The sequence below is a fragment of the Nycticebus coucang genome, chromosome 11 (genome assembly GCF_027406575.1).
Source record: "Nycticebus coucang isolate mNycCou1 chromosome 11, mNycCou1.pri, whole genome shotgun sequence".
NCBI lineage: Eukaryota > Metazoa > Chordata > Mammalia > Primates > Lorisidae > Nycticebus > Nycticebus coucang.
In genome coordinates, this window is record NC_069790.1 from 12,454,491 (window position 1) to 12,481,958 (window position 27,468).

The 27,468-nt window shown below is 42.2% G+C and overlaps 1 protein-coding gene across 6 annotated transcripts in view; it reads right to left on the reverse strand.

The window, feature by feature from the left end:
* Positions 1-27,468, reverse strand: part of HECW1 (HECT, C2 and WW domain containing E3 ubiquitin protein ligase 1) — a 458,920-nt gene that overhangs the window by 245,009 nt on the left and 186,443 nt on the right. For all 6 annotated transcript variants that reach the window (XM_053608465.1, XM_053608463.1, XM_053608468.1 and 3 more), the window contains 2 exons: positions 24,967-25,288; positions 13,143-13,250 (listed from right to left, as the gene is read on the reverse strand). In XM_053608465.1, coding sequence (XP_053464440.1) covers positions 13,143-13,250; positions 24,967-25,288 — 430 coding nt within the window. The remainder of the gene's footprint in view (positions 1-13,142; positions 13,251-24,966; positions 25,289-27,468) is intronic.

A 27,468-nucleotide genomic window follows, 5' to 3' on the forward strand; every position in this document is an offset into this window, starting at 1 on the left:
CTGGTTGTATTCTATAAGGATGTTTGGTAGCATTTTGATATTTCATCTGAGCACTCAGACCTCAGATAAGATGGACTATGGGTCAATTCGAGACCCCAGATGTAATGCAATGCTTGACATGGTAAGAAGTGATTGTGCCCCACAGTTCACCTTCGCCTGCCATGTAGTAATCTGCCTGACTAGTAATCTGGAGAGTCAGATTCCTTCTTTGGGGCTTTGAATGCAGAATTTGAAGGAAATGGGGCCAGGGAAGACCAGCATGAGCACGAGCTAGGACCAGGGATAGATTTATGGGGAAGCTGAGGTCGGAGGGACACAGATGGAAGAAGAAAAAGAACTCAGGAGTATTTCTGTGAACTGTACATTCTGTTCTCAAAATTTAAGAAGCACAAGTAAGAACATAACCAATGCTGAATTTACTTTATGACTGTCACACGGTGCAATTTTAACCATGATTTCACTTTAGCATAGTATTAAATGGGGTGGGCAGTTGGGGAGAGTCACGGTTTCCATGGAGTTAGATGCTGAAAATAAGAAGACACAATCATAGAAACGCCCATCATCTTGCAGACACGTACGGATATGGACCCACATTTGCTCTAAGAGCAAGGCTGTGAAGCAGTAACATTATCACAGCTTTATGGGGCTCGGGTTTGTGTTGGTCTCTCCAGAATTAATGTTCTGAAGGGCTTAGAACCCTTACAGCCCCAACGTTTACTGTAGCACAAGCTGAGCCATCTCCTTGGATGTAGCAAAACAGGAATTGAAAACGGCAGCCCAAGTGTTGTCCTCAGCCACGCTGGTGTTCAAGGCAGAGCAGTCCTGGTGGAAACATGCCCAAATTCAAATACAAAACTCTTAACATGTTGCCTTAGCTGTCTGAATTGTAGCCTTACAAAGTCCTGCATCTGTGCACGAAGCCAGGGCCTCTGGCCCCAGCAAGCTTGTCCTGGCTCCCCAGTCACTTCAGGGGAGTGACTCACCTGCTAGGGAAAGAAATCAGTGACCCCCCCCTCCCGGGGCCCTGCTTTTCCTCCAGTGCCCTTTGGTCTCCAACGTGGGCTGCCAAGGATTTCCCCACGGAAAACTCTCAGCATGCAGGTATTCAAGTCACAGTTGTCACTAATACACCAATTTGTCCATTTCCAGAGCAGAAATCAAAGCTGAATGACTCCTCTCAGGGTGACACCTGCCATCCCAAGTTAACAGCCCTCTGTTGACAGAGTGCTCACTGTCCCAGCCTCAGGGCTGGGCATGCTACCTGTGCTGTCAGTACATTTTCATGGGACACCTTGTGGGGACCTACATTACTTTTATTTTGCAGATGAAGAAACAGAACCTTAAACAAAGAACCACAGTGGGAGTCGGGGGTGTTGAGATCACAGGCACTGTGGTTATTCTGCTGCCTGTCACGGGAGCCACCTGTTGAAGCTCAGTGAGGAAGCAGATTCTGATTACCCCACCTGAGTAAAGCTCACCTGGCCATGTTCAAGGGGGTGTCGTTATAAATTTACTGTAGGACTAAGTTGATTAGATTTTATGTGATGTATAATTGGGACCACTATGTGTTTTTTATGTTTGGGATGATGATTTAAACAGCATTAATACCTCTGATCACTACTGGCACGTGTAGGCACAGAAACAGGCATCACCTTTGAAGCAGACTGGGCCTTACCAGGTACCAGATGTGCTGGTGCCTTGATCTTGGACTTCTCAGCCTCCTGAACAGCATGTATAAATTATTCAGTCTAGGGTATTTTGTTATAGCAGCCTGAATAGACCAGACAGTGAAGCTATGGGAAGGGATTTGGAAATGATATGCTGAAAAGGGGTTCGAGGGACATTCTTCTGACATGAGCAGGGGATTTTAAGGCCAGAGTGGGCAGTAATCTGAGTGTGAATCCACGTCAGATTTCCACACTAGGAAGTGAGAATAGACAGGGGCTGAATCTGAGAGACTGACCCAACAGGGGAGACAGGTCCCATGAGCAGGGGGTGCTGACCAGGGGGAAGGATGCTAAAGCAAGGCACAGAAGTGGAAAGTGATTCCAGATTTCTTGTCTGTGTCTGGACAGTTGTAAGCAGACAGTGGTGAGAACACAAGAGTGGGCAGAGAAGGGAGGCCCCTGTGGCAGTGCTGCTGTACTCAGTGGTCAGCTGGGCACGCTGCTCGGTTCTTTTTACTAAAATCATGACGAGCAGGGAAATAATAGAGCAGATCCAGCCAGAGATCAAGACAGAGACCTTGATCCTCAGGATCTTTTTCTCTTCAGGATCACCTCATTTCTTCAGTGTCTCTGGGCAAGCCCAGCCCCGATTTTGAAGGACTTCCGATAGGAGCACACATCAGCAAGGACTGTGACCTCCTTCTGAAGGTCAGTGGTTGCCAGCTGAGCCCAGCTGCAGGTATTAAAGATAATAATTGAGTTACTACAACAATATGGTGTTGTAAGATTTTGATAAGATGGGTAAGTTAAAATTTCATCAGCTCTATTTTTGGCCAGGATTAAAATTTGTTTCTTTAGAGTTCTCATATTATAGCAATTATTACTATAGTCAAGATAGCCACGGGGCCTCTAGAGAAAAATTATGCCAGCCAATAGGAAATGATTCAGGCTTTATTTTCTTTTGTATTTTTATCAAGCATGTAACTCTTTGGAGAGTACAGAAAACATTTGTTTAGAACACTCCTAATTTTGATGGTACCTTCAAAACCTGGTTTAGTTAGACAGCTTAAAGAAATTGTATAAATCAATAGCAATTACCTACTTCTAAATTGGATTATTACTCAAAAAGGAAAAGTGCTATAAAACATTATAAACTCCAGGTCATCCTCCACTCTCATTTAAAAAAAAGGAAAAAATAAAGAGAAAAATTAAAAAAAAAAAAAAAGGAAAAATTCATTCTATTTTATTATTTTAATTCAATACCCAAGTAGAAAGAATGACCTTGTGTCATATTCTAATACTGAAAATCTAGACAACTTGTTTATGATTTGAAGAGAGTATAATTTACTGATTAGATTAATGTGTTTATCACTACTAAAGATGTCAAAGAGTTTCATTTGTGAGTCAGAGCAAAAACTTTTGTAACCTTCTGCATAACGGTGTGGATTTTGGCATTCTTATTACAGCAAGAGGACTGTGATGGTTTGGTGTATTGATGAAGACCAGATAGATCAGTACATTTTGTACATCCATCTCTACTTGTTAATTTGGCATCTTCTCAATGATATATTTTTGAAAATGCAAAATTTTTAATATAAAAATATAAATTTGTATAGCATGTAAATTACAATTTTAATATATTCAAACTCTAAAAGCTATGATTCATTATAGAATTTTAGTTTATTTAATTTATAAGTGTGCCCTGAGTTAGCAGTCTAATCATTTGCAAGCTGAATTAAACTTTGTCTCGATAAACATTTACTTTTTTGATAAAGTATATTACATTGGTATTGAATAATTCACTCTTGTATATAGATCACTTATTTGATATATTTGTAAAGTATAATTATCTGCTTTCTCTATTTCACTTTTATCCACTTTCCCAAAATACTGGGACATTGCTAGTTCTAGTAGGTTTATTGAGGACTAGAACATTCTCATATTTGTACAAGAACATTTTTCTAAATGCCATTTTTCTAAAGTGTTCAACTTTTGGATATTTTGAACATGCTCTTTCCAAGCCATTCTTTTTTCTTTTTTTAAGACAGAGTCTCACTATGTCACCCTCGGTAGAGTGCTGCGGCATCACAGCTCACAGCAACCTCAAACTCTTGGGCTTAAGCGAGTCTCTTGTCTCAGCCTCCCAAGTAGCTGAGACTATAGAGGCCCACCACAATGCCCAGCTATTTTTTGTTGTAGTTGTCATTGTTGTTTGGCAGGCCTGGGTTCGAACCCACCAGCCTGGGTATATGTGGCTAGCACCCTAACTGCTGGGCTACTAGTGCCGAGACAAGCCATTCATTTTTATAAGACACTGCTACTTGACCAAGTTTAAATATACTTTCACTCAATTATGACAATGTTTATATATTACAAAGTGCTGATTTTATATTATAATGTCTTTCTAATGATTTTATATTATAATGTCTACAATACAAATATCTTCAAACTGCTGATGAAGACAGTTATTTGAAATGTTTCTTCATTATAGAGAAATATACATGAAGGAATGTATATATCACAGAAATCTTTTAAAAAACTGCTTTGAAGGAATAGCACTATTGAAGGATTAATTTATGACACAAATCCCCCCTTTTTTGTATGCTGGCTCATACAATGAGCAGACAGGAGATCTTATACTATAATATCAAAGTGTAGAAGGGATGTGGTGTGCCATGAGAGAATCTTAGATGTGCTGCAAAACATTTTTAAAGTTCATTAATTAAAAGATTTTCAAAAATTCAAAGCACAGTAAGTATATTCTCCTCCTTCTCCTTCTTCTCCTTCTTCTTCTGTCAACATAATTTAAGTGTCCCATGGAAGTTTAACTATAAGTTCAAGTGTGCTGTGAGATAAAAAAGGTTGGGGAAACACTGCTTCATGGAATATGGTCACTGGCTCTTGGCTTTGAGTTGGGTATCTTGAAGTTCCCACCCTGAGGTTTCCTTTTTCATAACTTCTTGCTTACTTTAAAAAGATAAAAACTTGCGAGTTGTGCTTGTGCACCATTAAGAGTTGCTGCTGTACTCTGGCCCTAACTTGAGTCCTTGTGTCTGTTTTTCAATTAACTAGAACCCAAAGGAAGAAAATAGGTGCATAGTAAGGAAGGAAACACTCTCTTACCAAGTTTCCAATGTGGATTGGTGTGTACCATCCTTTGCTACATCTGATAATCATTGCCAATGCTGGTTCTTATCCTTTATGGTCTTACTGGAATTTAGGAGACTTATAGTAGGTACCAATTGTTGGAGCCATCCTGACACCTCCAAAGCCCATGTATCTTATGCTAAACGATGCTATTTGTGAGGTAGGGGGCAAGCTTAGGATGACCAGGGCAGAGACAGTCTGCTTGGGAGGATGGAGAAAGAAGGCAGAGGGCAGAGGTTGAGTTTGTGTTGGGGCTTGGTGGCCAGGCAGAGATCTCAACTGATACAATGGGGAAGAGGGGCCATGAAGATTTGGGGAGATGGCAGCAGAACCTGAGTTTAAGGCATTTTGTAGGGTGGATTAGAGAGGAGTTTAAGGCATTTTGCGAGGGTGGATTAGAGAGGAGACAAGCCAGAGTCCAGGAGGTAGGGATGAAGTAAAGAAAACCCCTTGTTGGGAATTTTATTCCACTTGTCTATCTCAAAGCTGAGGGCCAGCAACCATATCTCATAAAATCATGTCTTCTCCATGCTCCGATAGCACCAAATTTCCTCATTGTCTATTCATTCTGCATGAGCCAACACAAAAAAGAGGTGTTGATACCATTGCTGAGAGCAAAGACACCATGAACTCTGGAAAGACAGACACCAAGCTTTTCATCTTCACATCTATAACGCTTGTAGTATTAAGTCCTACAAAATATCTACAGAGTGAATGAATGAAAATAAGGACAACTAAAAATGCTTGACAATATAGATTTTTTTTGGATCTCAGGCAAACGACAATGGATAACTTCAGATTCCTAGCCATGTATCTTTTCTTCCGAGACCTGGATAGCTAGAATAGAATAACAGAGTGTTCTACTTCCTTTCAGACACATGACCCTGAATGACTATCTAAGAATTAGTAGTAGATGAAGGGCTTGTCCATGAAACACTCCTTTGTGCCCAAGTGGACAAGAAGGTGTCATGGACCATAAGTAACCTGTGCATTCCTTCAGTGGGCAAACACCAAGCCCACACATACACATGTCTAGAGGTTTCTCCATGCAATGAGAAATTCCAGTATGCCATAGAAAAAGTCTCATCATAACACTGAAAATGAGGGGAGGCGGAGCAAGATGGCAGCCGAGTAACAGCTTCCTTGCATCTGGGCACCGTGAGTCGGGGGAGATAGGACTCCAGGCATCTCTGGCTGGTGGGAACTGCCTATCATCACTCCTATGAGGCTACAGGGAGTCAGCAAGAGACTTCTGGACCCCAAGAGGAGGACTAAAACAGTGGAAAACCGGCAAGTGGTTGCGTGTGTTCAATCCGTCTAAACCCGCCCACAACTGTAAGTTCAGTAGCAGCGAGACTGCAAACCAGAAAGGCCTTACCTGTGAACTGTTTTGATGTCCTTGGACTTGGCACTGAGTTGAACTGCCTTGGGGAAGGCCTGAGCGGGAGTGCGGAGAACTTTGGCCGTTGTCTAGGGCCCCAGTCTGAGCCGCTGAGCCAGACGGAGCTAATAGTGTTTGGCGGTGGGTCACACGGATCCATTGTCAGTGATCTGCCCCGGCAAGCTCCGCCCTCAGGGTCGCAGAGCTAGAAACGGGTGGGAGCTGGTAACCCAGCAACCAAGTAGCCTAAGGGTGGGGTCTGAGCCACCTTGCAGCCCTAACCCTCAGGGGCAGAGTGAGACCTGTTTTGGCACCCTGGGTAAGTGGATAGCCACTTAAGCAGTGATTCCAGCGAGAAAGCTGGGAAAGCTTCTGCTCAGCAAGTTTACAAGTTCAAAGTGCCTTTTAAGTGGGCTGAAGAGAGATTTAGGGTGTCTACCTGCTGGGGTTTGAGAAATCAGCTGCCTCTAGTCGTATCAGAACTGTGACTAACATCTCATACCCCATAAGACCACGTGTTGCCCAGACAATATTCAATAACATATACAAACTGCTTTGTTTTTGGTTGTGTATTTTTTTCTTTTTTTTTTTGTTTGTTTGTTTATTTTGACGTTGTTGATGTTCTTTTGTTTTTTAATTTCAATCTTTTCCATACAGATCCCTTTTTCTTTCTCAATTTTTCTAGTTTAATTATAATTTCCCATTGCTGCCTTTTTTAATAACTACAACTTCATTTTTGCTAGTGTTTCTACCGCTATCATTTGGTTTTTCACCCCATTGTATCCCCGTAAAGTTTTCTGTTTGCTTGTTTTGGTTTGATTTATAGCATTTTTGTCTTTCCTCTCTACTTGGTGGAGGTGGGGTACTGTGTCTGATCAGGTTAGCAAAGAGCTGCTGACCTCAAGGGAACCACCCAACTGGGGCACCCCCAGAAGGTGGGGTTTTTTAAAGTTGGGTCAAAGTACCCTACTGTACACCTATATTGCCCTGTCTCCCTCTTTCTGTGCCTCTCTTCTTTTTGTCAATATTCCTTATCCCCACCCCCTCTCCTTTCTCTATCTTTCTTTTTTTTTTCTTTCTTATCACTCGGTCCTCCTTTCTTTCATCCCTTTTTTGCTCTTCAATCTTCTCACCCTTCTGGTCCTGTAACCCTTAGTCCACAGGCACAAGATCTTAAAGAGCAAGAGGAAGTGAAAGGAAAATTAGGGCAAGGAAACAGATAAAAGAAATCACTCATGAGGAAGAATCAGCAGAAAACTCCAGGCAACATGAAGAACCAGTCCAGAACAACCCCGCCAAGGGACCATGAGGTAGCTACTGCAGAGGATTCCACCTATACAGAAATGTTAGGAATGACAGAAAGGGAATTTAGAATACACATGTTGAAAACAATGAAAGAAATGATGGAAACAATGAAGGAAACTGCTAATAAAGTGGAAAATAACCAAAAGGAAATCCAAAAACAGAATCAAATCAGAGATGAACGATATGAAGAATATAAAAAGGATATAGCAGAGCTGAAGGAAATGAAACAGTCAATCAGGGAACTTAAAGATGCAATGGAAAGTATCAGCAACAGGTTAGACCATGCAGAAGAAAGAATTTCAGAGGTAGAAGACAAAGTTTTTGAGATAACTCTGATAGTAAAAGAGGCAGAAAAGAAGAGAGAGAAAGCAGAACGTTCACTATCAGAATTATGGGACTTTATGAAGCGTTCCAACATACGAGTTATAGGAATTCCAGAAGGGGAAGAAGAATGCCCCAGAGGAATGGAAGCCATACTAGAGAATATTATAAAAGAAAATTTCCCAAACATCACCAAAGATTCTGACACACTGCTTTCAGAGGGATATCGGACCCCAGGTCACCTCAACTCTAACCGAGCTTCTCCAAGACACATTGTGATGAACCTGTCCAAAGTCAAGACAAAAGAAAAGATTCTGCAAGCTGCCAGGAGTAAGCGCCAGTTGACCTACAGGGGCAAATCCATCAGAGTGACCGCAGACTTCTCTAATGAAACTTTCCAAGCAAGAAGACAATGGTCATCTACCTTTAATCTACTTAAACAGAACAATTTTCAGCCCAGAATTCTGTACCCTGCTAAGCTAAGCTTCAAAATTGATGGAGAAATCAAATCATTTATGGATATACAAACATTGAGGAAATTCGCCACAACAAGACCAGCTCTACAGGAAATACTTCAACCTGTTCTGCACACTGACCACCACAATGGATCAGCAGCAAAGTAAGAACTCAGAAATCAAAGGACAGAGCCTAACCTCCACACTGATGCAAAAGATAAAACTAAGCAATGGACTCTCACCAAATAAGATGAATAGAATACTACCACACTTATCAATTATCTCCATAAATGTTAATGGCTTGAATTCCCCACTGAAGAGACATAGATTGGCTGACTGGATTAAAAAACACAAGCCATCCATTTGCTGTCTGCAAGAAACACACCTGGCTTCAAAAGACAAATTAAAGCTCCGAGTCAAGGGATGGAAGACAATTTTTCAGGCAAATGGAATTCAGAAGAAAAGAGGAGTTGCAATCTTATTTTCAGATACATGTGGATTTAAAGCAACTAAAGTCAAAAAAGACAAAGATGGTCACTTTATATTGGTCAAGGGAAAACTACAACAAGAAGACATTTCAATTCTAAATATTTATGCACCCAATTTAAATGCTCCCAGATTCTTGAAGCAGACCTTACTCAGTCTGAGCAATATGATATCTGATAATACCATCATAACAGGGGACTTTAACACACCTCTTACAGAGTTGGACAGATCCTCTAAACAGAAATTAAACAAAGATATAAGAGATTTAAATGAGACCCTAGAACAACTATGCTTGATAGACGCATATAGAACACTCCACCCTAAAGATAAAGAATATACATTCTTCTCATCACCCCATGGAACATTCTCCAAAATTGATCATATCCTGGGACACAAAACAAATATCAACAGAATCAAAAGAATTGAAATTTTACCTTGTATCTTTTCAGACCATAAGGCACTAAAGGTGGAACTCAACTCTAACAGAAATGCTCGACCCCACCCAAAGGCATGGAAATTAAACAATCTTCTGTTGAATAACAGATGGGTGAAGGAAGAAATAAAACAGGAAATCATTAACTTCCTTGAGCATAACAACAATGAAGACACAAGCTACCAAAACCTGTGGGATACTGCAAAAGCAGTTTTGAGAGGAAAATTCATCGCTTTAGATGCCTACATTCGAAAAACAGAAAGAGAGCACATCAACAGTCTCACAAGAGATCTTATGGAATTGGAAAAAGAAGAACAATCTAAGCCTAAACTCAGTAGAAGAAAAGAAATATCCAAAATCAAATCAGAGATCAATGAAATTGAAAACAAAAGAATCATTCAGAAAATTAATGAAACAAGGAGTTGGTTTTTTGAAAAAATAAATAAAATAGATAAACCATTGGCCAGACTTACTAGAAATAGAAAAGTAAAATCTCTAGTAACCTCAATCAGAAATGATAAAGGGGAAATAACAACTGATCCCACAGAGATACAAGAGATCATCTCTGAATACTACCAGAAACTCTATGCCCAGAAATTTGACAATGTGAAGGAAATGGATCAATATTTGGAATCACATCCTCTCCCTAGACTTAGCCAGGAAGAAATAGAGCTCCTGAACAGACCAATTTCAAGCACTGAGATCGAAGAAACAATAAAAAAGCTTCCAACTAAAAAATGCCCTGGTCCAGATGGCTTCACTCCAGAATTCTATCAAACCTTCAAGGAAGAGCTTATTCCTGTACTGCAGAAATTATTCCAAAAAACTGAGGAAGAAGGAATCTTCCCCAACACATTCTATGAAGCAAACATCACCCTGATACCAAAACCAGGAAAAGACCCAAACAAAAAGGAGAATTTCAGACCAATCTCACTCATGAATATAGATGGAAAAATTCTCAACAAAATCCTAGCCAATAGATTACAGCTTATCATCAAAAAAGTCATTCATCATGATCAAGTAGGCTTCATCCCAGGGATGCAAGGCTGGTTTAACATACGCAAGTCTATAAACGTTATCCACCATATTAACAGAGGCAAAAATAAAGATCACATGATCCTCTCAATAGATGCAGAAAAAGCATTTGATAAAATCCAGCATCCTTTTCTAATTAGAACACTGAAGAGTATAGGCATAGGTGGCACATTTCTAAAACTGATTGAAGCTATCTATGACAAACCCACAGCCAATATTTTACTGAATGGAGTTAAACTGAAAGCTTTTCCTCTTAGAACTGGAACCAGACAAGGTTGTCCTCTGTCACCTTTACTATTCAACATAGTGCTGGAAGTTCTAGCCAATACAATTAGGCAAGACAAGGAAATAAAGGGAATCCAAATGGGAGCAGAGGAGGTCAAACTCTCCCTCTTTGCTGACAACATGATCTTATACTTAGAGAACCCTAAAGACTCAACCACAAGACTCCTAGAAGTCATCAAAAAATACAGTAATGTTTCAGGATATAAAATCAATGTCCACAAGTCAGTAGCCTTTGTATACACCAATAACAGTCAAGATGAGAAGCTAATTAAGGACACAACTCCCTTCACCATAGTTTCAAAGAAAATGAAATACCTAGGAATATACCTAACGAAGGAGGTGAAGGACCTCTATAAAGAAAACTATGAAATCCTCAGAAAGGAAATAGCAGAGGATATTAACAAATGGAAGAACATACCATGCTCATGGATGGGAAAAATCAACATTGTTAAAATGTCTATACTTCCCAAAGCAATCTACCTATTCAATGCCATTCCTATCAAAGTACCTACATCGTACTTTCAAGATTTGGAAAAAATGATTTTGCGTTTTGTATGGAACCAGAAAAAACCCCGTATAGCTAAGGCAGTTCTTTCTAACAAAAATAAAGCTGGGGGCATCAGCATACCAGATTTTAGTCTGTACTACAAAGCCATAGTGGTCAAGACAGCATGGTACTGGCACAAAAACAGAGACATAGACACTTGGAATCAAATTGAACACCAAGAAATGAAACTAACATCTTACAACCACCTAATCTTCGATAAACCAAACAAGAACTTACCTTGGGGGAAAAACTCCCTATTCAATAAATGGTGTTGGGAGAACTGGATGTCTACATGTAAAAGACTGAAACTGGACCCACACCTTTCCCCACTCACAAAAATTGATTCAAGATGGATAAAGGACTTAAATTTAAGGCATGAAACAATAAAAATCCTCAAAGAAAGCATAGGCAAAACACTGGAAGATATTGGCCTGGGGGAAGACTTCATGAAGAGGACTGCCATGGCAATTGCAACAACAACAAAAATAAACAAATGGGACTTCATTAAACTGAAAAGCTTTTGTACAGCTAAGGAGACAATAACCAAAGCAAAGAGACAACCCACACAATGGGAAAGGATATTTGCATATTTTCAATCAGACAAAAGCTTGATAACCAGGATCTATAGAGAACTCAAATTAATCCACATGAAAAAAGCCAACAATCCCTTATATCAATGGGCAAGAGACATGAATAGAACTTTCTCTAAAGACGACAGACGAATGGCTAACAAACACATGAAAAAATGTTCATCATCTCTATATATTAGAGAAATGCAAATCAAAACATCCCTGAGATATCATCTAACCCCAGTGAGAATGGCCCATATCACAAAATCTCAAAACTGCAGATGCTGGCGTGGATGTGGAGAGAAGGGAACACTTTTACACTGCTGGTGGGACTGCAAACTAGTACAACCTTTCTGGAAGGAAGTATGGAGAAACCTCAAAGCACTCAACCTAGACCTCCCATTCGATCCCGCAATCCCATTACTGGGCATCTACCCAGAAGGAAAGAAATCCTTTTATCATAAGGACACTTGTACTAGACTGTTTATTGCAGCTCAATTTACAATCGCCAAAATGTGGCAACAGCCTAAATGCCCACCAACCCAGGAATGGATTAACAAGCTGTGGTATATGTATACCATGGAATACTATTCAGCCATTAAAAAAAATGGAGACTTTACATCCTTCGTATTAACCTGGATGGAAGTGGAAGACATTATTCTTAGTAAAGCATCACATGAATGGAGAAGCATGAATCCTATGTACTCAATTTTGATATGAGGACAATTAATGACAATTAAGGTCATGGGGGGGAAGCAGAAAGAGGGATGGAGGGAGGGGGTGGGGCCTTAGTGTGTGTCACACTTTATGGGGGCAAGACATGATTGCAAGAGGGACTTTACCTAACAATTGTAATCAGTGTAACTGGCTTATTGTACCCTCAATGAATCCCCAACAATAAAAAAAAAAAAAAAAAAAAAAAAAAAACACTGAAAATGAGTTATTTTCAAAGACAGGACAAAATTTGAGAAAACATCTTGGTAAGATACATGATAACAAGTTTATACATCTAGAAATACCAGTACATCGAAAATTAGAGGAACAGGATGGCAGTACTAAGTTACCATCCCCATCCTGAGGCATTGTAGCCAGAGCAAGAGGTCAGGGGACGATGGGGAATGTAGCCAACATGCTAGGGCCATGGGCACAGAGTCTTGGGTCAAAGGAAGGCAAAACTGGAGGACAGGTGACCTGTTGAGAAGAAAAGATCAAACCAGCAAAGTGGAGACCACCCCAAGCAGCACTGGTGTGAAAGTTAAGGGCCATGAGTCTCAGGGTCCTGAGTTCAGGGGCTTTTGAATATGAACCAAACTTTTTCTTTGGTTCTCCTGGAAGGCTATTATCTGAATAGTAGTGCAATCTCACTACTCCCTCTTGAAAATATTTTAGATTATAGCTACATCTCTCATGGTACATTTTCTAGAGGAGAAATGCAACAGAACCAAGAACAAAACAGTAGACTTCTGCTTCATCCAAGTTTGCCAAGCAACAAAAGTGGTAGAAATACTCACGCTCCACAAAGTAAGAGCTGGCATCGATCTTCCAGATGATCTGGCCCCGATGAGAACCATTGACTCCCCGGTTCTTATAGTCCAGAAAGTTTTCGGACAAGACCTCATCTATATCCCAAGAAGAAGAAAGAAGAGTAGAGAAATATATCAGTGAACAGCATATTTGGGGCAAAAAAAGAAAAAGAACAAAGGATATGAGTGCTGCTTCTAGCTCAAAAGAAGAAAAAGCACTTGGCCTGGGAGCAGCTGGGTGTGTTGGCTCACACCTGCAATCCCAGCACTCTAGAGGGCCAAGTCAGGAGGATTGCTTGAAACCAGGAGTATCAGACCAGCCTGGACAACATAGCAAGATCCCCAAACTCTACAAAACAAAGAAAAATTAGCCAGGCATGGTGGCATGCATCCCACAGTCCCAGCTACTTGGGAGGCTAAGGCAGGAGAATCATGTGAGCCCAGAAGTTTGAGATCGCAATGAACTATTATGATGCTACTGCACTCTAGCCCATGTGATACAAGACCGTGTCTCAAAACAAACCAAGACAGAAGAAGCATCCCCCTATGCCACCACTGGAACCAAACTCTTTTTAATGAAAGAATCTCCTCCCCACACAACACTCCTAGAGAGAGATCATCTAGGTATTTCTTGAGCACCCCCAGAAACAGAGAAATGATTACTGAGATGGTAGTTCATTTTACTCTTAAATAGCTCTTACATGTGTGGAATCTCAGTGCAAATATCTTCCTCCTAAAGCTTCTATGAGCTGATCCCTACTGGGGACTGATGATGAGACATAAAGGAACTGTCCAGTTGTGCTTTCCATTTGGTGTCCACTTCTCATAGACACCACCCTCACCATCTCCTCTCCTGCCCCAGCATCATAACCATCCTGCTCGCGGGACTCACCCAGGAGCCTCTCCATCCCTCCCCACACACTCATACATTCATTTATTCCTTCCACACTTGAAATCCAACCATTTGCCAGGCACCAGGCCACAGTGAGGAGGGCACCAGGCCACGGTGTTGGGTAACACCAACATGGTCTCTTCCAAGTTAAAGGTGCTCACAAACAATTGAGAAGATAGACTTTGAACACTAAGTAAAGAAATGCATTACTGTAACTAGTGATAGGAGGTATAAAGGAAAAGATTAGTGTTGTGACAGAGAGTGACAAGGAAGGAGTCCTGTAAGGGCACAGGACCCCCAGGGGATGGGAAGAGGCATGTGGTGGAGAACAAGGGTGGGTGTTTGGAAGGCAGGGTGAGCACCCGACACCAGTCCAAAGCCCAAGTTGGGGGAGCAGCTGCGGGGGGGTCTGGGCAGAGCTGGTGGGTGATCAGTGGTCTCACCACCTGCCGTTTCTCGGCTCATCACATAGCAACCCACTGATGTCCTCTGAGGCTAGTGCCTAGAGAGGAATGTAGCATTCTTAGGAGGACAGACCCAAGGAGACCGAGCTGACTGTCACCTCCTGGCTCCAGACCCCACACTTTCAGTGCCGACTGAGATAGGGATGTGAATTTTACCTTGATCTTCTATGGGGCTCTTGTAGTTTCCACTTCACCAGGAAGTAGTCTGAGCAAGGTGGATCTGAAGCTGTGGGGACAACCATGTTTTGAGAGTCCAAATCCAATGAGGGGCTGGAGGGACAAGCTGAAGCAAAGCTCCCGAGAACTGGCCCCAAGCCCCGGCTCTGCCGTGAGGGACCCAGGCCATGGTGGTCCTTTTTGCTCCATGGTGCATCTGGCCAGACTGAGCGAATGGGCGGGGATGGTGTGCAAATGCGACTGAGCTTAAAGCCAACGGACCTGGACCTTGAGGACTTTCATGCCATTTACCAGTCGCGTTACCTCTACAGCCTCAGGCTCCTCATCTGCAAAGTGGGGACTATAGTAACTTCTACCTTACGTGTAAAGTCAGAAAACCGTCTGCAAGATGGAGTCTGAGAAGATATAAGCTGCTTGATGATCCAGGCAAGAATATAGACTCTCCTGCTTCCTTGTGTGATATTTGTTATCCAATGTTATTTAGTGTGAGGGAAGGGGGTACTTCTCGGGACCAACTGCCAATCCCTTAAAATGTGTTGCGTTCAAATGTGGACAGCAAAATGTATGTTATTCTCGTCAAGGTGCATTATTTTGCCACCTTGATTATCTAGTTATGGTTTCACTATGATTGTGGTTATGTTTGCCTTAGGAGACTTTGAGGAAATAGTCATGCACAGACAATAGGTATTGTGATATTAGCAAAGTAAAAGTTACTTTGGTAATATGATGTTTGATAACATGACGATTCTCTTAGATATTTTGTTAAAGTGAAAATGACCTTTATGATGTTTAAATATTTTCCGTCGTTAGAGCAAAGACTTTGATGTTGTTTTCTGTTAGATAAAATTCAAATTTTCTAATTTTTTCCCTTCGTATTCCCATTATGAAAATTATTAGAATTGTAACTGAGGCAGAACAGAATTGAGATATTACTCTGCCTGTTCTCCAAAATCACTGGTTTTCTGAAAATAAAACGTGTTTGGACCTAAACTCCATCTCTGCGTGTTGGCTAGACAGTGACAGGTGACCGGACAGTCTTCGTCCAGTAACACGTGGAGGATTCCAGGAGTTAACTGGTAAATGAACCTGCAACTGGCTATGTGGCCTGCACATTTTTGCCTGCCCCTGGCAGAGAGGACTGGGCAAAGCTGACTGCTTCATTAGTGGCAAGAACTGTTTGTATCCTTTGGAAAATCACTTGCTGGCAAAATTTGCCTGTCTTTATATTCACAGTGTGCGTTCACGGCCCTGTTTGGGTTACTAAGATGATTGCACAATATGTCTTTTACAGTAATTGCCTCATTTCTGAAAAAAGGCATAATATTTTCCTAGCTCCCTGGGTCTTCAGCACAGATATAACAAGCCTCACACACAGGTAGAAATTTGCCTCATTATAGCAATTCTTCGGGGGATGTTATTTACCTGAATTTATCCACTCTGATCACTGCAATACTCACTTTAATGGTCACGGTTGGGTATTCACAGGCAATAATATCTGGAAGGAGGATGTTCATTCATGCACTAGAGAAGGCCTTGTGGGTCCTTTGATCCATTCCAGGCATTATGCTAAGCCCTGGGGGTACACTGGTATATAAGACACAGTCTATGGTCTCAGAGAGTTTCTGATATATATGGACATTTGTTCAAGAAAACAGGTAGTTTCACTAGAATATAGAAAGTATAATAATGGGTTAAACATGAAGGGAAAGCCAAGGGACCTGGCTCTTGAGGCCTTTTGTACCATTTACCAGCACTGTTATCTCTACAGCCTTAGGCTCCTCGTCTGCAAAGTGGGGGCTTATAATAACTTGGAGGTGGGTAGGAAGAATCAGAAAGGGCTCATGAAGGTAACAAAATGACACACATTTTAACGAGAAAAACAAATTTTGCTGTGCACATTTAAACACAACACATTTTAAGGGATTGGCAATTGATTCTGAGAAGTATCCCTTCCCTCACATTAGTAATAACACTGGGTAACAAATATCACACGAGAAAATAGGACAGTCTATATTCTTGCCTGGATCATCTGTGCTGGGAGGGCAACCCCTTCCCTAAAGGCGCTTGTCACCAACTGTCAGAAGGGCTAGTCTTTGCTGAGGAAACCAAGTGTATGGGCAGGTCAGAGGCAGAAAAACAGAATCTGTCTACATATTTCACACTGGAAGGGACTTCAGCCTTGGAGAGATGGACTCTAGCCTGGGTCTCTGGAACCATCCCCTAGGATAACACTGCCTAACTGATCTCCAACAAGGCTGCTGCCTGTGTCTCACTCAAAAAGGCCAGGATGGGGCCTTCTGAGCACCAGAACTCAGTATAGGAGCTGCAAGCTGGGGAGCAGGAGGCTGCTGCCCAGGCTGGAGCAGCTGCCCCTCCACCCACAAAGATAGCAACCAGCCAGGGACAAGTGGAGAAGGTTATTGCCACCATCACCCCGCTGATGCCCAGGGAGCTAGAGAGTGGGCACTAGGGCTCTCCTGGAGAAAAGCTTGGTATTTCAAGGTTAAGCTTCTAGCAGTCACAGGTCAAAGAGCAGGGGATCCCACACTTCCACCCTGCCAGTCCAGCACAGGTACATCTAATGAAGGGACCGAATCGGCATCTAATACATGGTTGCACAGGGATCTGGGGAGGGTCATTTTTAGTAGAGCAGACTTCACTAGGAGAAGGCACTCTTGAAGACAGGACGCAGGCCTGGATGCAGCGGGCAGAGACCAGCTCTCCACCACAACGGGAGATGGCTGCTCCTGGGCTCTCCCCCTGGAGGCTCTGTCGTCAGCTTTCTTTATGAGGGCGGAAGTCTTCCCAGGGGAGCGATACTCACGGTCCCCTGTTACTCTACCATTACCATGTGATCTTCAGTTAGGCAGTTTATTTAACCCAATGGGGATAATATTAGTACCGACCTTAAAGTTTTGTGGTGAGGATTGCAAGACCTAATACCTGGGTCACTACGAAAGTTTTGACACAGACTGTCATGATCCATTCGTTCACTTCCAAGAAACCCAGTCGGCAGCGTCCTCCCAGATTTGCACGTGCAAGTTCCAGCTTGCTCGGCTTATTGGTGTTGCCAGGAGGGCTTAATCATTAGTTTCCATCTGCACAGATTTTAAATGTCTCGATTTTTGTGTATCTCAAAACGTTTGTAATGACTGACATACAGGTAGTTATCAGATACGTAATAAGCAGCTATCTCTGTTTAGAATCTAGGCTAAAAATAGGGCCCCTATTGCAAAGCCCTATGATAATGTGCAAAACCATTAATAATAACCCGAAGCTTTAGCTTCTATCAGTACTATTTAACATTTTGTCATTATACATTTTGTACAGAACATGCAGAGATGTATGAAGTTCCTCAAAAAAAGACTCCATTTGCTGAATGATCTGTATTTCTTCTGGGGTATAGATTTCTACCTCCTGTTCCACAGTTTATCATAGCAAAAATATTTTTGCCGACTATTAAACTTTTAATCAGAAAGTCCTAATGAAACTTGCAGAAACAAACAAACTGGAGAAACAAGAAATATATTTTCTCTCAGTTTGTCTTTAAAATAAAAACGGTAGCTGTGCTTTCCACACCATCGTCTGAAATAGAACAGTAGACAATAAAAATGCGATTGCCATTAAGAGCAGAATGGAAAAAGGGAGCCCATCATTGATAAAAAGGAGAGTCAATCCACTATTCGCGTTTTCCAAACCCATCAGAGAAAAACGTGGCTTCCATTTCTCAGAGGAACTCATTCCTTCCGACAGCCAAATCTCAGAAAAATCTCCAAGGATGCTCCTGCTGTGGCTGGACTATGACTTTACTGAATAGTAGGACAGGCATATGGGACATTGACTTTGGAAACCACTAAGTCAATGATCTAAAGCTTTGTTCTCCTGTACTAGGAAGGGATTCCACGGACAAAATCGCAGAAGAGCTCCTTAAATTCATTGCCATGTTCTCCTCCTCTGTGGCTTTTCCTTCAGATTGTTTTTTTGGACACAAAATTCTATTTGCTCCTTAACTAAGAAATGCAGCCATCAGCTCTTTTAGATTGAAATAGGGTGCATGACCTAGGGAAAATCTTTAATTCTTCAGGAGTTGGTGGGAGTAGTTCTGGGAGTTCCTGTGTGCAGGTATCTAGCCAGAAAGACAATTTTAGCCTTGGCCTTAAAATGTTAAATTTTAAGACTCTGAATATTAAATATTTTTAAGGGCAGGAGTTGAGTTCTGTATTTAGTTTATAATTTTCCATAATGTCCGGTGTGTGGTTTTCAAAACTGGAACAAATAATGGGAAAGAAAGTGTTTCTTGCTCGAGAAAGTGTAGGTAATTCCGGGTTAAACAAAATAAAGTGGGGTGCTCTACTCGAAGCTTCTCAAATATTTAATATACTGAGAGTTTCTAAGAGTGGGGCAGTGTAGGCAGAGTTTTCCATCCTTACCTTGTAGTTATATGGCTCTTTCTCCATAGGATTCAGTCCATGGGTGCTAGTCATCTGGCTATAATAGTCATGCTTTTACCTATCCCTGCTCTTATCCTACTACATAGTGTGAGTTCTGGTGAAATCTCCCCCAAAGATACCAAGAACAAAGATATAAAATATACAGGAAAAGAGTAATAATAAATTACATAACTTTTAAATGAACAGATCTATCCAGTGGAAGGGAGAAGAGAAAAACAAAAGAAAACACATTGTGAAGCTAGTGAATGATGCCCCATGATCATATCAATGTACACAGCTATGTTTAATAAAAAAAAAAAAAGAAAAAAATAATCTAGCATTTTTAGGCAACCTATTTTTTATGTTTTATACATTATTCTTAATTAATAAAATGTTAATAGTAAAAAAAAATAAAAAAAACTGATAATTATACTTTGAAAAAAAAGAAAACACATTAAATAAAGAATATAAAGAAAGGCAGCAAAAATAAGTCCTAATATAACAGTAAATACAACAAATGTAAATATGCTTTCCCAACCAATTAAAAGTCAGAGACTTCTACAATAGAAAAAAAGGCACATGCAAAGACAGACACTTAAAAAAAGACAGAGAAAGATTGAAAATGAAGGAAAAAGAATGATAGATCAAGCAAGTATATAGCAGAAGAAAACAGATACTGGCAACCCTAATAGTTAAAAAAAAAAAACAGAATTTGAGGCCAAGAGTACCATAAGGACCGTAGACCTATCTGTGATTATAATCTGTAATAAGCCACGCAGGAAAAAGATATAAACATCACAAACATCTACGCACCTAAGAAACGGCATTAGCATCTACAAGTACACAATTTACAAAAGTGAAGGTCAATATAGATTAATTTTTTTCAAGCTACCTTGTCATAGCATGAAAAAATATTTTTTTTTGCTAGAGATTTTTAACACACTCCATTCAAAAAATGGAAGAAAAAAGGACAAAAATCAGAATATATAATAACGTGTAAATAATATAATAAATAAGGTTGAATTTTCTATAAGCATATGCTTATAGAAATTACACACATACACATACACACACACAGACTAAGGTAGGGAGGAAGGCAATCTTCGTGCAGTGCTGTATTAACTAAAATGTGTTCATGTCAGAACTGTGCCCTCACTTGTGGGTTTGATGCTGTTACCGTTATCTCATTTGCTGTGGACCTGTGCAAAGTGAAGGCAGAGTTTTGGTATGTGTAAGTGTCTGCTAATGTGGTTCTATACACACACACACGCACACAAACACGCACACACACAACTGAGGTGGTACAGGTGATATTAAAAAATTCCAAAGAATCAATTTGATATAGACCATAATCTATAGCCTCGTCCTGGCACAAGTGCTATAATCCAGAAGGTATGGAAGAGAAAATATGTCCCCAGGTACCTGTCTATGACAGTACTTCAAAGATGGGATTTCAGAGAATTTTTAATTTTAAATTTTCTCTGAGTTATCATCTCTTGAGACACTGAATTTTAAATGCATCAATGTCTGGGGTAAATTCTGGCATAGTATTTGGATAATGCGACATAGCACAGTGTAATCATGAATATGACTCGTTAAAATGATAAATGAATAAGAAAGCTAGTTTGTCACTGAGGGGCATATGATGCCCACTTTACTGATTCAACTATATTTTGGTGCTTTTATTTGCATATTTGTTTTATATTTAAACAATTTTAATAGTGGCTGCTTCTAAGAGAGTCAAAAGAATGGCTCTTTTTAAAAACTGATAATCCACAAAAAGATTTAAAGATATCAGATATAGGGCGGCGCCTGTGGCTCAATGAGTAGGGCGCCGGCCCCATATGCCGAGGGTGGCGGGTTCAAACCCAGCCTCGCCAAACTGCAACAGAAAAATAGCCGGGCATTGTGGCACGCGCCTGTAGTCCCAGCTGCTCGGGAAGCTGAGGCAAGAGAATCGCGTAAGCCCAAGAGTTAGAGGTTGCTGTGATCCATGTGACGCCACGGCACTCTACCCGAGGGCGGTACAGTGAGACTCTGTCTCTACAAAAAAAAAAAAATAAATAAAAAAAATAAAAAAAAAGATATCAGATATATTTTTAAAATAATGGAATGAGAAACGAAGAGGTGAAAAATATTTATGTACACATGGATGCTTCCTCACTAATTTAGCATTTTAATGATTGGAAGTATCAACTGTATTCATCAGATTATGTATCCTGACCCAATTATACAATGCTGCTCCCTTAGTCGGAGCAAGGCATGGGCATTGCTGAATCTTTAACCATAGGATAAGATTAATAAACAATTAGATGTTATTTGTCAAAGTCAAGTAGGTGTCACTGAATCAATTAATTACAAAACTATTTACTGTAAAAACTGATTTCTAATAAATCCATCTCTATGTACTTATTTTTGGCCAACTGACAAACATTTGCCCACTTCCTCACATGTGAAAACCACTTTCCTGTTGGTTTGGTCACAAGCCTTTGTCCACCATGTGCAACCGAAACATCTGAGCACACGTCTGCGGGCCAGGCTAGGCTGGGTGAAGCCTGGGAATTAGGGTTACTTGCCACGATGTGTCTAGGGAATAGAGCTTCCTTTTTTTTTTTGGCCAGGGCTGGGTTTGAACCCGCCACCTCCGGCATATGGGACCGGCGCCCTACTCCTTGAGCCACAGGCGCCGCCCAGGAATAGAGCTTCTTGACAAGATAAACCAAGAAGTGATGTATCACCAGGCAGTAAATGCTCATTACCTCATCATTTCCCCTCACCGATCCTGAGACAGAAGTTACATTTCTTCTCCGTTTTGGAGTTCAAGAACTTGAAACTCAAGATGACAATACCTGGCTAAGGACACAAACTGGGCCAGTGGCCAAGTAAGATTCTAAACCAGGTCTACCTGCCACCCAAACCAATTTTCTTCCCCGTTCTGGTGCCCAGGAGAAGGGATCATTGGTCGCTCTCCTCCAGGGCATCACGAGCCACTCTGTATGTGAGGACAACCACCTGTGTCCTCACTTTGTAATAATGGCAATGCTCATTATTACAATGGCTGGGTCCCTGTGGGTCTGGGTAAGGACAGCATTGGTGACATGGTGACAGTGCCATTGACTAGGGCCACACACCACCCTCCACATTCAGATGTCTTCACCCTCTCATGGCAGAAGAAAAGTCACGTTTGGCTGGAGAACTCCAGAGGTCACTTGATGCTAAGGCATCACAAACCTGGCCTCCCCGGGACATCCTGCTGGCCCACGGCTGTGGAGTGACCCACACCTGATGCTAGCCCAGGATGCTGAGATGTTCCTGTGGTCCGTGTAAGTACTGCAGCAGGGGGTGCAGCCGTGGGGCTGCCGGAGCTGTTACATTGACAAGTCCTCATTTGAGAAACCACAGATCAGTTGAAATCACTGCCTCTAAATTTCTAGGCCTAAATCTGTGGTTTAATGTTTGGTAAGGCACTGCAGATCTGAAAGGTAAGTTACTAAGGACTTACACATTACGAACTTTTAAGATTCACAGACAGTTTTGGATTTGGAAATTATTTTTGAAATGCTGTGCTATTTATGGTGAGTGTTGGCATTTTGCACTAAATAACTTCACAGTTATATATGTGTAACTACGACGGGAATAACAAACTGTCAAATTACGATTCTAAGATGATGAGTTGTGGTTACTTTTGTCTCAGTCAAAATGTCACGTTAACACCAGATCTTACTCATTCACAGAGTTTCGGGATACTCCACGCGGCTGACCGCCCCGTCCTTCTTCCACCCCCCTGGTCCTTTCCAGTGGGGTCTCCTAGCTGCCCTGCCTCTTCCCCACCTCCCCCACCTTCTGTGTGAGCTCCTCCTCTGCTCCACTCTCTGACAGTGGCTTCCTGCTGTCTCTCTGCACACGACACACGGGTGACCTGCACTTCCAGGGTGCCAATTGCCCCAAGTCTAAGACCCTACCCCAGATCTCTGGTTGAGCTTCAGGCCCAGCCACTTGTTCACTGTGATCCAGGTCCCTGGTGTCCCCTGCTGAGTAGGTTCCACGCTGAGCTCATTACCTTCTCCCCAGACTCCTTCTCTTCCGTTTGGTCCCTAAGTGGAGGGATGACACCGCCCCTCCCTGGCCGCAGGAAGGCACCCCTGCAGCCAGCAGCCCACCTTCCTCAGTTGCTGCCAGCGGGTGGGAGGGGGGCTGCGGCACCACTGTAGGTCACAGGCCAGGCTACAGGGCAGCAGATGACGAGAACCTCCTGGCACCATAGACTCAGTCTGTCCAGGTGGGCGCTTTTGTGCAAGCTGCCGGAAAGGTGACTTCCACACGAACTGTCTGCCTGGTTAAGTGTTGATAATTCATCAAACAAAATATGCTTGGTGGCTATTTTGCACTCTCTGCCCTAAATCAGTGATATCTACTGTCATTCAACGACTCATTCTTTTTAAACAAATTAAATTTTTAACTATTTGGAAATCCAACTCAGCTAGTCATGACTCACCCAAATTTTGTAAAAATTTCAAAAATTATTCATCTCTATAATAATGTATGTATTGTAAATACACTATCAACCTGATGGCCAAACCTTCAAGAGACCCAAAAATATTTCCCTGAGAAAAAACAGTACAGGTTGTAAACTACTCGTGACAATCCCTCACTTCCTGTGACATTCAATCTCGATGGTGTTGTGCGTCTAAATGGACAAATGGCCCACTACACACAGGCTGAGGGTGGAAGGCCCTGCCTCGGCTGGACCTGATGCTGACTCTGTTGACTCCTGAGGTTCCCCAACAACTACACCTGGGCTTTCACATCAATTTCCACCACACCTGATTCTTTTATATAAAATAGGTGAAATATATTTTTCTTTTACGTTTATTTTTACAATGTCAAATTTTTTTTTTTTTTTTTGTAGAGACAGAGTTTCACTTTATGGCCCTCAATAGAGTGCCATGGCATCACACAGCTCACAGCAACCTCCAACTCCCGGGCTTAAGCGATTCTCTTGTCTCAGTCTCCCGAGTAGCTGGGACTACAGGCGCCCGCCACAATGCCCAGCTATTTTTTGGTTGCAGTTCAGCTGGGGCCAGGTTTGAACCTGCCACCCTCGGTATATGGGGCCGGTGCCTTACCGACTGAGCTACAGGCGCCAGGCGCCGCCCCGCAATGTCAAATTTGTATGGTTTATTTTTAGAACCAATCAATGAGAATAGTAAAACCTTTACAAAAAGCTTTTATACTTCAGCATCCGATTTTTTGCATAATCTGGTTTGTTGGCACAGAAAAACTCTTCTAAGAAGCTTTCGACTTTGGAACATCCAAAAAACTTTTAAAAAGCTCTACCTAAAGCAAGTCAGCTTTCTCTAGCATCACGACTGGAGGTGTAATCCCAGGATATCTTTTGAATACAAAGCAGTAAGAATATTGAAAGAACTGGTGAAAATTATGTCAGAAACACAAGTGAAATTACCTCCGTGTAGATGTGTATGGCAGTGGCTGAATGTATAGTGTTACCCCGGTCTTCTAAACACTTAGATTAAAAAACAGGCATTTGATATCAATTATTCTTAGGAAGAGCTTCCATAGTTGCAAATGGTGCCAACATCTGGGTTTAACCACAATCACCCTGCCATTGCCTGGCCTTATTGTCTGCTCTGCAGGGCATGGTGGCCTTTAGCGTGTTAGAGTCTGGTGTGTAATACAGTTGATCGTGCATTTTAATTGTATTATAGAGTCTATGAAAATATTAAAGCACATGTGAAAGTGAATTATGAATTGAATCACTGAATGCCCAAGCCATATTCCTGAGACCATTTTGCCAGGTCCGTAAGGGCTGCCCGTGACAGTCCACTCACCGATGAGGTACATGCCAATCCAGTCTCCAGCGTCCACTTCCTCCTTTATGTCCCAGTGGATAACCAGGTCCTGCGAGTGCCCGATGGAGTAGTAGGAGCTGCTGACCATGAGTGTGGAGCGGCTGTCCGAGGTGACGAGGTCAGTGTCGCTGGTGGAGCGGGGAATAGTGACGCCGTGGGGGCCGCCCCCGAGGTCCACGCTGGGGAACTGGTCGGGGTGGTAGCTGTAGCGCAGCGGCTCCTTGCACCGGCGGCGGCTCTGCGAGTTTCTGGATGGAGAGGCCATGGCGGCCAGGCCTAGAAACCTGTTCTGGTACAGATTCTGTGGGAGCAAAGGGACAGTGAGAGGGGTCAGGACATGAGGCAGCTTGGTCACTGTCTTCACACGACAAAGGATGTGTTGGGGGAAGGAGCTGCGGGGGAGCTGCCCTGCTGGGCAGACCTGAAACACCACCCACAGCATCGCCCCCCTGCCCCAGGCTGGGGTCTGGGTTCACACAGGCAGAGCAAGGACATCGCCCTGTGTGCCCCGCTCTGCTGGAGCCTCAGCTTCTCTGGCTGCCTCTACCCTCCTGGCATGTGGATCAGCCCTGATGATGTCACCACCCCCACACAAATTGCCATTGCTGAGGCTGCTGGTATCGATTAGATTTGATCTCATTTTATCTTTCTTTAGGGCAAATGTTCATTATCATTGGATGCTGTTGTGATCCTGCAGCATTCAGGTTGCCACACACAGCCTAGGAGCAGAGGTGGTGCTCGCTGGGTGAGGAGGGCCCTCCTCCTCCTCTTATGGCCCTTGCACTCTGCAAATCTCTCCAGGCTGTCCAAGACTTCTACTAAGGTGTTCAGACATTCGAGTAAGCTTCAAATACGGAGATTTTCGAGAAAATCCAGTCTCAGAGGACTGTGTCTCCCTTGAAGCCAGTGCTATTGTAGAAATCATTACATCTGATGAGGGGAAAAGTGTATCTTCATTGTTTACACCCATGAGCACTTAAAATGAGTTGAAAGAATGCTTAGCATAAACTCATTTTGGGTATAGGTAACTCTGAAAATATGGAAAGGAAGGCAGCACATCGAACTCATACTAGGGATTCATTCTTGAAGCAAGCAAGGATGATGCTGACTTCATCACTGAAATTGGGATTTCTTGTTTTCTTTCTTTTTTAGAAAGAGGGTCTTGCTCTGTCACCCAGGCTGGAGTGCAGTGGTGTGATCATATGTTGCTGCAGCCTCAAACTCCTGGGCTCAAGTGAGCCTCCTGTGTCAGCCTCCTGAGTAGCTGGACTGCAGGTGTGTGCCACATGCCCAGATAAGTATATTTTATTTATTTTTGTAGAGATGGGGTCTTGCGATATTGTCCAAGCTGGTCTTGAACTCCTAAACTCAAGCAATCCGCCCTCCTTGCCCTGCAGAGTAGCTGGAATTACAGACATGAACCACAGTGCCTGGCCAAAAGTTGGCATTTAAATGGACATTTTTTAGGTTCCAACCTTTTAAAGTATATACTTGTTCTATAGCTAGTTTTCATGAAGAGAAGTCAAGACCTTAAAAGGTAGTGAATCATGTAGTTTACATCTCAGGGACTTTAACTTATACACATCAATCAAATGTAAGTTAAATGTAACAAACTTTTGGTTTACCAGCCATGAGGACCAGACCCCAGCACCAGTCTGCTCTTTAAATTACATGTGTAGTTAGCAGTGATTTAGGCCTACTCTTTGTATCCTCCAAGACCAGGGCATTGTAAAACATCTATTAACCTGATAAAGTACATAGGGTTGGCATTCTGAGCCTCAGTCCTTAATGGCCGTGGGTCAGGCCTTTTCATTCTTTATTTGTGCCTGTTATTAGGAATTCCTCTGGCCCTACTAGTGGTACATGTAGGGCCTGTAGAATTACTAGAGGCAGAAAAGGCAGACTCCCAAAAAGCATCTCATGACACTATTGGGGCCATATCTTCTATTTTTAAAAAAATGCTTGTCGCTACAGTAGTATGAAAATAGATGGACCATGGTGTTGCCTGGAAACCAGCCCTCCTCACAGGATGATAGGCAAAGCACTCAAGCCCAGGGAGCCATGAACCACCCACCCATCTCCAGTCACCGCAGCTATTCTGGGCGGTTCATAGAGGATCTCAGGAAACCAACAGTCCTCCAGGAGGCTCTGCCAGAGACCTTTGTAAAACCTCCAGAACAGAAAGGTTGCTGCCAGAGCATTGAGTTTCTTCAGCTCGTACAGGCTTTAAATGGACTTATAACATCTCATAGTATTAACGAGACTAAAAACTACTTGGAACTAAATGAAATAATCAATATGTGATTATGAGTTAGACTAAACCACGAGCAAAGCAGGTGTAGCACCCACTAGCTTCCCAGCTATGCACCTGTCCTTGGACAACTTAATCTTTCTGGACCTCAGTTTCCTCATTTGTTTTATTTTATTTTTTATATTTTTGAGACGGAATCTCACTCTGTGACTCTGGGAACATCAAAGCTC